The 12,689-nt window shown below is 61.3% G+C and overlaps 1 protein-coding gene across 1 annotated transcript; it reads right to left on the reverse strand.

The window, feature by feature from the left end:
* Positions 1-9,017: 9,017 nt before the first annotated feature.
* SLC25A1 (solute carrier family 25 member 1) lies at positions 9,018-12,102 on the reverse strand. The gene is made up of 9 exons (XM_059676941.1): positions 11,901-12,102; positions 11,546-11,653; positions 11,376-11,475; positions 11,153-11,291; positions 10,589-10,673; positions 10,327-10,431; positions 10,091-10,206; positions 9,937-10,010; positions 9,018-9,715 (listed from the first exon to the last, which is right to left on the reverse strand). The coding sequence occupies exons 1-9, from the start codon at positions 11,983-11,985 to the stop codon at positions 9,601-9,603; spliced, it is 927 nt and encodes a 308-aa protein (XP_059532924.1). The 5' UTR covers positions 11,986-12,102; the 3' UTR covers positions 9,018-9,600.
* Positions 12,103-12,689: the final 587 nt, after the last annotated feature.

Here is a 12,689-nt window from a genome sequence, read left to right on the forward strand (position 1 = left end):
AGTCACTCGCTCAGGCAGCTTGCTTGTGTCTGGGTTTGCTGGGAGCGGATCCCGGCGATGCCTCTTCCACTGTGTGACAGCACCTCAAGCGTTGGTGGTTCAGACAGTCTCCAGCTCTGATGAGCCATTTGGGCCACATGGTCACTTGACAGCCCAAGGTCAGATGCTCAGTTTCTGCCAGGGGCCAGCAACATGCAAGGAGCCTGTTTGTGAATGGCATGTGGTACAGCCTCGCTCCAGAACCCTAGGAGCTTACACTGTAACTCTCCCACCAAAAACCACCCCCAGACCCTACGTGACACCTCTCTCTGCTGTAGCATTCGCCAGGGGTTCTGCCAGGTCATAGGGCTGCTTGTGCCAAAGCCTGGGCCTCCTGTAGACTGCTTTTCTGCTCTGGGCTCTACTCAGAGCAGGCATGCTCTGTCTCATGCAACAAATGGCTGGGGCAGTATTCCTAAATTCAGAACATGCTGCCTCCAAAATCCAGAGAAACCTGGATAGGACTGACGCTCTATTCACTGAGCCAAACTGGCCAGGTCAATAAGGATGAAAAAAAAAAAAAGATTATTATTGCCCTAACCGGTTTGGCTCAGTGGATAGAGCGTTAGCCCTCGGACTGAAGAGTCCTGGGTTTGATGCTGGTCAAGGGCATGCACTTTGGTTGTGGGCTCAATCCCCAATAGGGGGCGTGCAGGAGACAGCTGATCAATGTTTCTCTCTTATCAATGTTTCTAACTCTCTATCCCTCTCCCCTCCTCTCTGTAAAATCAATAAAATATATTCCTATATAATAAAAGCCTAATATGCTAAGTGTCCGGTTGTCCAGTTGGACGTTCAACCAATCAAAGCGTAATATGCTAATGATATGCTAAGGCCGCTCAACCGCTTGCTATGATGTGCACTGACCACCAGGGGGCAGACAGTCGACCACTTGCTCAGTTGCTATGATGTACATTGACCACCAGGGGGAAGATGCTCCGACCTGTAGGTGAGCTTGCTGCTGCGATCCACCGATCAGGACTGAGCTAGCTGGGATGGACATGCCCTGGAGCCCTCCACACAGTCCCTCCCTGGCTGGCCAACCTCCCGTCTTCCTTCCTGGCCCCTTTCGTGCATCGGTGGGGTCCCTAGCCTGGCCTGTGCCCTCTTGCAATCCAGGACCCCTTGGGGAGATATCAGAGAACCAGTTTTGGCCCGATCCCGCAGGCCAGGCCAAGGGACCCCACTGGTGCACCAGGCCTCTAGTTAAAAAAAAAGATTAGCCCGGCTGGTGTAGTTCAGTGGATTGAGCATCATCCCATGGACCAAGAGGTCCCAGGTTCAATTCCCAGTCAGGGCACATGCCCAGGTTGTAGGCTTGATTCCAAGTAGTGGGTGCACAGCAGGCAGCTGGCAGATTGATGTGCCTCTCATTGATGTTTCTATCTTCTTTCCCTCTCCTTTCCTCTCTGAAATCAATAAAAATATTTTAAAAAAGATTATTTTTTTCCCTGTTGTACTGTTTTTGCGCTCCATAAATGAATTGAAAATCAATTGACCATAAATGAGAGGGACTTCTTTATTCTGAATTATTGATCTATATGCCTTCCCTTATGGCAGAGCTACACTGTCTTGATCACTGTAGCCTTGCAGTCAGTTTTGAGACAGGGAAGTGTGAGCTCTCCAACTTTGTTATTTTTCAACATTGGTTTTACTGTTCTTGTTCTCTCGAATTTCCATATGGATTTTAAAATATATTTTTACTGATTTCAGAGAGAAAGGGAGAGGGAGAGATAGAAACATCAATGATGAGAATCATTGATCAGCTGCCTCCTGCACACCCCCAAATGGGGAGCAAGCCCTCAACCTGGGCATGTGCTTTGACTGGGAATTGAACCTGGGACCCTTTGGTCCTTGGGCCTCTATCCACTGAGCCAAACTGGCTAGAGCCTTTTATGCCCCATGCTCCTCTGTCCTTGTCTGAGCTCTGCCTCCAGCTTTGGAGGGTTCCTGTGTGAGCGGCTCCATCACCCAGGACAACGCTCCAAGATGGGAGCTGCCGTGTGCCATCAGCTACCAACACTCAGAGAAGCAGATGGATGCACTGACCACCAACGGGATCTGGACAAAGCCCCCAAGGCAACACCCACCAGTGTCTACTTCTCCCCTTCAGTGAAAGGCCCGCCTTTCCACCAACCTGCCTGGGTAAACGCACACTTGTCTACCCAGGGAAGTGGCCCACCCACTCACCTGTGCACCTTGGTAAGCCTTCACCTGCCCCAGCGCTGCTGAAGCCTCCAACCCTCCAACAGTGCTTGGTATCTCCCTTGCATCCCACCCCCACGCCCCATTGGTTCCATTGTCCACATCTGGACCTCTGCACTGCCCCCTTCTCAGTGCCAGCCACAGAGGCCTGCCACCTGTGCCCCCACCATGGCCGTCCAACCCACTCCTGGCCACTTTCCCCTCCTGACACCCTCTTCCAAGTGAGACTGCTACAGAGGCAGTGATCTCTGCAAGCACATCCAATCATGATGCTTCCCTGCTTCAAACTCTCAGGATAAGAGGATCAGCTGTCCATCTCTGTGGCCCCTCAGTCCTTGCACTCTGTCCATCTGCCCCATTGGGCCTCTGCCTCTTCTCTCCAGCTCTCCAGGCTCCAAGTCAGCTTCTCTGATTCGCACAGCTCACAGCCAGCTTGGCTCCTCTCAACCACCCTGGGGCTCAGTGCAGCTTCCAGAGGGGCCCTCCCAGCTTACTCCACCTGCCTTCCACTGGAAATCTCAGGCTTCCTCCATCTGCACACCCTCACCGACAATGCTAGCTGCCATCACTTCTGTCTCCCAGACTGAAGAGCAGGTCCAGATGCTTCCAGGAATGGTCAAAGCGGGTCAGTGCCAAAGGGGAGGGGCAGGGCCTGCGGGGGGTGGGGGGGCTGGGTTTCGGAAGGGCTGGGGGGACCACCAGGGGCCATGGAGGAATGGATGTGCAGGTTAGTCCTGAGAGACCACTGGCTTTGGACAGAGGCCAGGACGGAGAGGCAGGCCCAGCAAGGTCCAGGGTGGGTTTGGGGTTAGGTCCCAGCCAATGCAGGGGTGAGGCTAGAGGGGCGTGGGGTGTATGTGGTCCCTCAGCATCCAGCTGAGATGGCAGCCAGGATGGAGGTGAGAAGGGGGTCCTGGGTGCAGCTCAGGGCTGTGGAAGGAGCACAGACATGGGATGGAGGTGGGGAGCTAGGGATGCCCTCTGTTCTTGGGGGCCTCCTCCCTCCTTCTTCTCCCGCCCCCTACTTGGCCCCTCTCTCCCACCTTCCTCTGCAGCCTGCAGCAGGCGATGCCATCAGGATTCCCCTGATTGCTTTCTTTCATCCTGGTGCCTTTCTCTGCAGCAAACGGTCGGCTAATGCCTCCTTTATCACGGAATTAGGGGATTTAGCACCTATTTCACAAAGAGGCCCTCGATAGCGGCCCTAATCAAATGCCAATCAGCCCCATCTCCAGCGGGACTGGAAAGAAAGCGAGCCAGCGCTGGAGATTAGCGGAGACCAGCGGCCAGGCCCGCAGGGCGAGATAGCATCGCCCAGCCACGGGGCTGAAGCCGCCAGGGAGGCTGGCCGAGGCCTGGGAGAAAGGCCTGAGAAAGGCCGGCTTAGCTGCTCGGCGCTGGGGATTCTGAAGCCATTAGAGGGGATTAGCACCCGGGTTAATCTACTTTGGCCGCTCAATTGTCCGCAGGGAATGGGAGGTAGACACCTCAGCGGAGCAACCATGGGACCCGGGGCTGGTCTCGGTTTCCCCCTCTGCCACCGGGCTAAGCCCTGTCCCGAGGACCAGAGGGAGGAATGGACACCACGGTCGGTCAGGCCAACACTGACATGTGGACCCAGCCCAGCAGGTGTGAGTGAATCTTGGCTCTTGGCTCCAACCTTTGCAAACCCCGCCAGCCTTCCAAGGAAATCAGGGTTCCCTCTGCCCCTCTGCCCAGGCACCCCTGCCTTCTCCTGGCCAGCAGGAGGAAGGACACCCCCCTCTCCCCACCCCACCGTTGTGGCTCCGTGTCAGTCTACCCTCGGAGCTTGGGCTCCTCAGCAAGGCATCCACCCGTCCCCGTCACACACGACCAGGAAGCAGGTCTCAGGCTGGGGGTGCGGGAGGGTGACAGATACCGGCCCGGAGCCCCGGCTTGCAGACTCTCCGTCTTTCCGTAAGGGACATGTTTGTTGAGGACCCCTAAGGAGCACATTCTCTGATCCACTAGCTGACAGCTGATTAATGCTTCCTGCATCGTCCCCCTCTCCCCCACTTATTTCCATCTACCTCTCACCAGGTGGGACTGGGCAGGGCTGTGCAAGCCTGGGCTCCCAGAGCTCCCAGATGGGTCCCTCGTGTGTGCCTGGGCTTTCCCCTCTGAGAAATGGGGCTGGCTGAGAGGAGGAAAGGTCTACCCAGCAGGTACCGCTGTCCAGTTGCGCGGCCTGTGCTCACTGCTGCCTCCTGTAGGGACCCACCCCGCCCCACTCCTCTTGGGTGGAAATGACAGACTCCCACGTGGGGGGCTCAGAGGGGTGACCCTGCACTACAGGGCTCCCCTGGCCTCCTCCGTGGGGGTGTGGCAAGCCCACTGTGCCTCACATAAGCCCACGGAGGGCAACAGGGGGCCTGCCTGGAGCCGGCCAGTCAGGCAGCGCGGGGCGGGTCCGCGGCGGAGAGGGGCTGATGGAGCCCGCTGGCCCCTGGCCCTCTCCGCTTCCCCCGGCTGAGGCTGGGGACAAGCGGGAGGAGACACAGCTGGAGCCCTTCCTTCCCGCACTGAGCAGCCCAGGCCCCGTGGAGGGAAAGGCTGAGCCACAGACAGGCGCTGCCCGCTGGGAGCTTAGGTCCGAGGGGCAGGAAGGGGGCGGTGGGGGGGCTGAAGGCAGTAACTGCAGGTGAAAGGTCGAGGGTGAGGGGAATGCTGGGGGGAAGGAACGGGGGCGTAGCGGCCGGGGAGCGGCAGCTCCGGGTGGGGGCGGCGGCGGAGGGGGTGTCCCTTCAGGCGGGCGCGTCGGGAGGGAACCTTGGCGGCGCCGGCGCGGGCGGGCGGTCGTCGGGGAGCGGGCGGGCGGTCTTAGGGGCCGGCGCCATGAGTGACGCGGAGAGCGGCTGGTGCTGGGGGGCTGCAGGAGGGGTGGGGGGCACTGTTGCTGAAAAGCGAGGACCAGGGGCTGGAGGCCGTGACCGCAGCCCGCCACCCAGCCCAGGGCCCGAGCGCGCGTCCGTGACGTCATCAGCGCGCGCCGCCCCCGGCTTCCGGGCGAGCAGTGGCTCCCCGGGCTCCTCCCGAGCGCGACCGGCCAGGGGAACGGCCGTGGGAATCCGGCTCCTTCCTCAGAAATGGCCCCGGGAAGCCTCCTGGGCACCTCCCGCGCCCACGGACCCCGGTTTCCGGAGCCCCGAACCGGGGGCTGAGAGAGGCTCTGATGGCTGCGGCCTTTCGCAGCGGCCGGGGGTGGGACCCTCCCCGCAGCCCCGACGGGCACAAGCCCTTTCCCGCCGCCTGGTCCCGCCCGCAGGATGAGCCTCAGGCCACGATCGCGGGCAGTGGATTGACCTTCCTCGCATCACAGCCCGGGGGGTCTCCTAGGCACCGGGGGCAGGGGCGCCGCCAGGTCCCCGGCAGCGGGAGGAGGGGCTCGGCGGCGCGGGCTCCAGGAGCCGCCCGGGCCAGCAGCTCCCCGAGGCCTCATCGCTTCCCGAGGCCGCGCTTCCCGCCCGGTGGCAGCAGCCACCGCAGGCACCCGAGTGGCGGAGGGAGCGGCGTGGTTTATCCCTTGAGGTCACTCCAGGAGAGGACACTCCTGTGGCCAGTGGGCCTCCAGGTCAGGCCCCGGCCAATGGAGGGTTAAGTGGCGGTGGGCGTGGCTGGCGGCGGAGGCGCAGGTGACAACAGGGAGGGTCGGAGGTCAGGGCCTGGCCCCATCTGAGCGGAGGCGGCGAGGTTGCTCTCAGGGATATTTGCCGGGTGGGTGTGGGGAGGGGGGAGCTGCAAGGCCACACCAGGGACCGCCTTGTTTTCATCAACCACCCACATTGTTGGCCTGGTAGGCTATGGATCCCGTGCCTCCCAGGGTCCTTTGCAGCCAGTTCTCCGCTGTGCTTGCATCTCCATGCTTGTCCTGGTGAGCCCAGTTCCTCTTCCAGATCTGGAGGAGGCAGGAACTCCTTAGGCTCCCTAATTTTGTGCCTCTTACAACCCCCCTCCCTACCAGGGAATCTGTGAGAACCTGTAGAAAGTCCAGAGAAAATACTCTGGCATCAATTGAGATGAGGGCACAACTTGGAAAACAGAATTCTCTGTTGACTAAAAGCAGGCCATCTGTCAGGAGCGTGTGTGTGTGTGTGTGTGTGTGTGTGTGTGTGTGTACTAAGCTCTGATTGCCATGCATCACCTACACAAGGATATGGGGAAACCCAGGGAACACCTGTGCAGCAGTGTCACCCAGTGAAGGAAGGGTCACGGCAGGTGGGGTGGGGAACTAGAGGGCAGCTGCCTGAAGGCCTTGCCTAGAGAGGAGCCACATTGCAGTGAGGACTGGGCTGGAGGCAGGCCAAGCCCTGCCCCAGAGGCGGCCCCCACCCACCCTCTTCCTTTGCCCTGTCTCTGCGGCCATTGTCCTTCCGGGGCACATTCTGTGATCGAGGGGAGACTGCCAGATGGCGAAGGTGGCCTGAGGCTGAATGGAGGCTGGCTGCGGCTTCCAGATGGGCACAGAGGGTCTGGTTGTGAAAGGAATATGGTCTTCACACTCCTCAGCTCACAGCTCGCCTGATAGACACAGCCGCCCCGACACTGGCCTGTGACCAGGCTGGAAGTCTAGTTTGTTCTGTTTCCTGATAACTTGAAGGTCTGCCCACGTCTCTGCTCCTTTGCCCCTGTCGTCACAAGGGCAGGCAATGGTTCCAGTCCCAGTGGTCCCATGTCTACACTGGTCCCTGCCATTGGCCTCTGCAGCCTTTGGGTCGTGGCAAATGCAGCTAGGTTTTCTCCAGGTCCTCACTTGCCTTTCCAGCTGCTCTCCCTCTGCTACTTCCCTCCAGCCTTTATGGCCCTCAGCCGAGACACAAGCTCTCTCCTGCACACAGGATACCTCTCCTGCCCCTCCCCTCTGCTTCCCTCACGTCTCAGCCACAAGAACTGAGGTTGCCTAACTCTGCAGGCAGTGCCCAACAGGGAGTTCCAACAGGGCAGGTGGCAACTCTGCTCAGCCCCAGGGGACTCAGACCCAGCTAATTCAACTTTTCTAGCTGGGCTGCCTACTTTCTGTCCACATTGTGGTGTGAGGCATAGTAGGGGACCCTGAAGCTATGGCAGAGTTCCCGCCCCTCCTGAGTACAGGTCCCCATGCCCTGCTGTTAGCCAAGGGTCGCCTTGGTCCCTTCCTCCCTGTGAAGGGGGAGAGGGACAGGTCTCTGGGGCGCTGGTGAGCAATGAGTAAGTGGATACCATTCCAGGAGATGAGTGTTCCAGCTGCTGGGCTCTGCCCACTCTAGGAACTACTTAGAACCAGAGAGACTACAAACTACCTCTTGCAACCCAAAGACAAAGCTACCACATGTAGCTTACTGCATTACGCATTGTTCTAAGCACTTTACACGATTTATATAATTTTGTTCTCATAACCCACTGGAGTGGGTTCCTGTGTCACCCCATGTTACAGGTTAGGGAATTGAAGTTAGGTGACTTGCCTCAGGTCACACAGTGAGCAGATGAGGAGCCAGGGTCCTGCCCTCTCACGGGTCACAGATGCTGTGTCCTGGACAGCAGCTGCCTGGGCGCTGTGTGCCCCTCTAGCCTCAGGAGCCTGTGCTGTGGGTCAGTGCTGCCCATCACCTGCTTTCATGCCCACAGTAAAGCTTCTGAGGCTGACCTGGTAGCCTGAGGTTGAGGCCCCAGCCCTAGTGCTCCCCCAGAGTTCCTGCACCCTGGTGTGTGTACATGTGGGGGGACGGCCCTTGACCCCTGTGGGTAGGCAGGCTTTGCTGCTTGGGCCTTCTCCTGTCGTGGCAGATTGGTAAGACTCCTGTGAACACCAGGAGCACATGGCCCAACCCTTCTAAAATCTGTGTTCCTTGCTCTCCAAGCCCACACTTGGCCCTCAGTTCTCCCCCAGAATCTTCAGACCCAGGTGTTGTGTGAGGTTACCAGGGGTGCACTCTCCCCCAGCAGCAGCAGTTTCAGGGAGGGGACTGTCCTACTGGGAGGCTTCTGCTGGCAAGTTATTGTCCAGCCCAGCCTGAGCCAACCCTTTTCATGACCTCTACCCATGAGTCACCTGGACAGGAAGGCCTCTGCCTCCACACAGCCAGGGGACTGGTTCACCCCATCCTGCTCTGGGTCTCCTCCACTTGGCTCATGGGTGGTGGTTCCAGCTCCTGATATGAGGGGGGTGGGAAGAGCCCTGGGGATCCTTCAGTTCAGAGCTCTGTATCCCCCAACCTGTGCCTGGATCCTGGGATTCTGGCAAGAGGCACACCTTCCTCTGAGGGGTGAGGCACCCTAGGGCCCTGGTCAGGCAGCTCCACCTATTCCTGCTCCAGGCCTCCCAGTCCCAGTGGAGTGAGAAAAGGCCCCGTGCTCAGAGCCTCAGGGGACTACGTGCCCCACAAAGCCTTTTACCTCAGACCATTTCTCAGAGAAGCCAGGAGGGAGGGAGGGAGGGTCCTAATCACAGATTGAAGGATAAGGGCCCAGGAGCACTGTCTCCCAGGCCCAACCAGCAGCATGGGCAGCTCTCTGTTCTGCCCACTCAGTGCTTTCTTCCAAGTGACCCTACAGGATCTTGGCCACAGGCCACAGGCCAGGCCTGGATGAGGCCCAGATGTTCCCTGGCCTGGTGTCAGGCGTGAGGGTTGACACTGGCTACTGCTGGCTTGCCTACCTGCCTGCCAGCTGCCTGGCTGCCCTGGCCCCCCTGCCTATATCCTCAGAAGGCCCTGACCTTCACAGAGGCTTGGCCATCACTGCCCACCCACAAATGGGCCCACACAGGGACAGGAGGCTGTGACAGTATCCGGTTTATTCTGCCTTGGGAGGGTGGTCCTGAGAGCGGCGGGTGCCACCCTGTCCCAGGCGGAGGGAGGGCCCAAGGGCCAGTTAAGGCCAGTGGCAGGAGAAGCGGGGGGCATGCAGCCCCTGGAATGCAGTGAGGCCAGGCTGAGGCCCGGAGGCAGCTGTGGTATGCAGGGGTGGGTGCACCTGCTGCCCAGGGTGGAAGGCACCGGGCTGGGACCAAGCCGTGGTGACAGGGCTGTGGACCCAGGCAACACGGGCACCCTGGGAAGTGGGACACGGGGTCACAGAACACGAAACACAGGCACAGGGCGCTGAGTAAGAATATGGGCAAGGGGGCCAGAGGGACGCCCAGCCTCTGCTGAACAACACAATGGTGGTGTCATTTGGACCACGAGGGACACAGTACTATGGGACGTATGGACTCAACGGCTGTGGGGAATAGGCCCAGGCCACGGAATGCAAGGGGCAGGAGAAGGCCTTTTGGCACGACTGCACTGGAATCATGAGAAGAGGGTGGAGGGGGTTGGTCCGGAGATGCCTGAGGGCAGCCCCAATGCAGACCCTCGGGGCTCAGTCTGTCGGCCACACTTTGTTGAGCAGCTTCACCACTTCGTCGTAGATGATGAACACGATGGCCACATCCGCACAGACCCGGCCCAATCGGGGGACAGTGCCCTTGTAGAACCTGGGGTTGAGTGGGAGAAAAACCCAGGTGAGGAGGGAGATGGAGGACACTGCCCCTAGACAGGGCGGCTGGGTCCAGACATTGGAGGGGCAAGAACAGGGACCTAAAGGTAAGGACTTCCTAGGGGATGGCCTGAGGCAGGCAGGGGTTTGGGGGTGAGGCCTAGGGAAGCCAGGGAGGGCCTGGGGTGGGGACAAGAGCCCTGTCTCTCCGTCACTCACGCCTTGAGCCCCTCATTCCTCAGAATCTGCATGCCGCAGTCCCACGTGTTCCGGTATTTGTGTGCCTCTAGGCCCTGCAAGACACCAGCACACCACAGGACTCAGCAGCCAGCCCCTGTCCCACACTCCCCTCCCCTTCTCGGCTCTACCCCACCTGCATCCGGGTTTTGATCACGTCCAGAGGAGTGTTCCCGAAGACACTGGCTGCACCCGCAATAGCTCCAAACACCCCGGTGATCAGCGGGTTCATGGGCTTGTTAGGGTTGTCCCCTGGATGTGGGTGGGGGTTGCATTCAGAAAGCGATGGGGAGGTAAAGGGCTCAGCTCTGAGGGCTGGGGAGGAGTGTGGACTAGGGCTGATGCGGTAGGGTCCCGGGGCAGCAGACACACCTCGATACCAGTTGCGCAGGGAGGTCATGACGAAGAAGCGGATGGCCTGGTTGGAGCCCTGCTTTAGCACGGTGGCTGTGAGGCCCTGGTATGTCCCCTTCAGCCCTGGGGGCAGGCAGGAGTGGAGGTTACACCTGCACACAGGCCCCAGTGGGGACTGGGGGAAGCTGCACACAGGAGGGCCAGGGCAGAAGGAGGAAGGGCCCCTTCATTCTGGCTGAGGTCCCTGATCCTACCTGAGGAGGACGGCCCAGTGGCTCACCTTGTTCCCGCACAATCTCCCTGACCCCGTGGAAGAATCCTTTGTACTTGGGGTTGGGAGAGGTCTGGTCATGGATGAACTTCACCTGTGAGAGGGAAGCAAAGGCGCTGGCTCCCAGGGTGCCATGGGAAGGGCACCCTTGGCCGCTTGGCTTGCAGGTCCAGAGCCCACCAAAGTCAGGCCAGGGCTGTAGATACAGATCTTCATCTGGAAGCAGGGCCAATAAGGCCCCGGTGGGACTTGAGGCCAAAGAGGCAAGAGGGCCCGCCTCACTAAGTTGTGTTTGTGGTGTTGCCTGTATCTTAGGCAGCAAACATACATTGTTTTGTTTATAAAAGTGTTTTTTAAAAATTTACCATTTTCCTACTGCTTTCAGGACAGAGTCCAGCCTCCACAGGCGGCCCATCCTGCAGGCCTCCAGCACTCAGCTCCCCACTCACCCCTCGCCCCTCCTGCTGGACCCTCCCACCCCAGCGTCTCCATTGGACACAAGGACACAGCACCCCCCAGGCCCCCCCACCTCCTCCCCGCTGCAGGCTTTGTTCCCACGGGGAACCTCCCCACCTTAACGGTCTCCATTGGACACACGACCACCACGGCCTCGGCCACTCCTGCGCCCAGGCCGCACAGCAGCCCTCGAGTGCTGTCCAGCCGTCCCTGGGCGTCCCGCATGTGGTTGCTGAGGAACTCAAACATCCCGAACCTGGGGGCGGAAGGCAGCCGGTGAGAGGGGCCGCCGCCACCCTTGCCACCTTCCAGAGACCGCCCCCACCCGGGCCCGCCTCACCTAACGGCCGCCTTGGGGATGGAGCCGTAGAGCAGGGAGCTGAGGCCTCGGTACAGGCCCAGGACGCCATGGCTGCGCACTGTCTGCCGCACACAGTCCCCTGGGGAGGGGGGTGGTCAGCGACTCCAGCCCCCCGCCCCCCGGGGCTCCCCGCCGCGGCCCCTGCTCACCGATGCCCCGGTAGCGCGGCGGGTGTGCGCGCTCGTCCAGCTGCAGCTGCGTCTTCACGTACTCGGTGGGGAAGGTGATGCAGATCTCGATGCCGCCTGCCAAGCCGCCTGCGGGAACCGGGGCTCGCGGTCTGAGACCCCCGCCGCGCCCCTCCCCCGCCCCGGACTTTGTCCGGCCGGTCCCTACCCCACCCCCTGCCCCGGCGAGGCTCCGGGGGTGACACGCAGGGCGAGCTGCAGACCAGCGCCGCGCCCCCCGCCCCACCCGGAAGTGGGGAGGGGCCTGGGCGTCCCGGGACGCCCGGAAGCGCGGCGGGACCGGCCGACCGGGGGTTCGCGCCCCCGGGGAGCCCACCTGCCAGGATCGCCTTCCCCGGATGCGTCAGTTTGGCCTTTCCGGGCGCGGGCGCGGCGGCCGCCAGAGCGCGAGGCGCCGCCATGGCGGGGAGGCGGGAGACGAGAGGCGGGCGCCCGGCGCTGGCCGCGGGTCCGAGCCTCCGGTGCTCCGCGCAGCCTGCGGAGGTGGCGGCGGCTGGTTATGTCCGGGGGCGGGGCGGCCGCGTCAGCTCCAGGGCTCCGCCCCGCGTGGTTCGAGCCGGGCCCCGCCCCCGGCCCGCCCCGTGTGGGCCGGGAAACTGAGGCCGGGGCGGGGACGGCAGCCCAGCCAATGGACGAGCCCGACCCCCGGCCACCTCGCTCGGCGGGGCCGGGGTCCTCGGTAGGCGGCGCTGCGCCGGTCCGAGCTCTGTGTCAAAGTGCAGCCTCCCGGCCGGTCTGGGCCTGGAGCGCCGCCGGGCCCGGGAGGGAGCGGCGCGGGGTCTGCATTCCCGGCGTGGGCCAGCCCCATCCTTGCTGAGGGTTTGGCCTTCCCACACCTGCGGGCTCGGCGGTTACCACTCCCCTTCCGGGACCTAGAGCCCCAAGCAGTACCCCCTTAGGCCCCCAACACACCCGGCTGTATCTCCCGGGGCGGCTGCCCTGTGGGGAGGCAGGTCCCCCAACCCCAGAGGACCCAGCAGATTTCGTGCCCTCCGACCCACACCAGCACCAAGCAGGGAAGCTTTGCCTTGATAAACCGACTTTAATGTTCATGATCGGCAGGAGGCTCAAGGCCAGATCAGACGGGTGGACTAGGGGTTCGCGT

The sequence above is a fragment of the Myotis daubentonii genome, chromosome 19 (genome assembly GCF_963259705.1).
Source record: "Myotis daubentonii chromosome 19, mMyoDau2.1, whole genome shotgun sequence".
Classification (NCBI taxonomy): Eukaryota; Metazoa; Chordata; class Mammalia; order Chiroptera; family Vespertilionidae; genus Myotis; species Myotis daubentonii.

Excerpts from the sequence above, each read along its gene's own strand:
- SLC25A1 (XM_059676941.1), bottom strand. The coding sequence starts at position 11,985 with ATGGCGGCGCCTCGCGCTCTGGCGGCCGCCGCGCCCGCGCCCGGAAAG. Across the intron at positions 11,476-11,545 it reads GCCGCGCTACCGGGGCATCG|GGGACTGTGTGCGGCAGACA; the intron begins GTGAGCAGGGGC and ends CCCCCTCCCCAG. Across the intron at positions 10,432-10,588 it reads GGAGATTGTGCGGGAACAAG|GGCTGAAGGGGACATACCAG; the intron begins GTGAGCCACTGG and ends GCCTGCCCCCAG.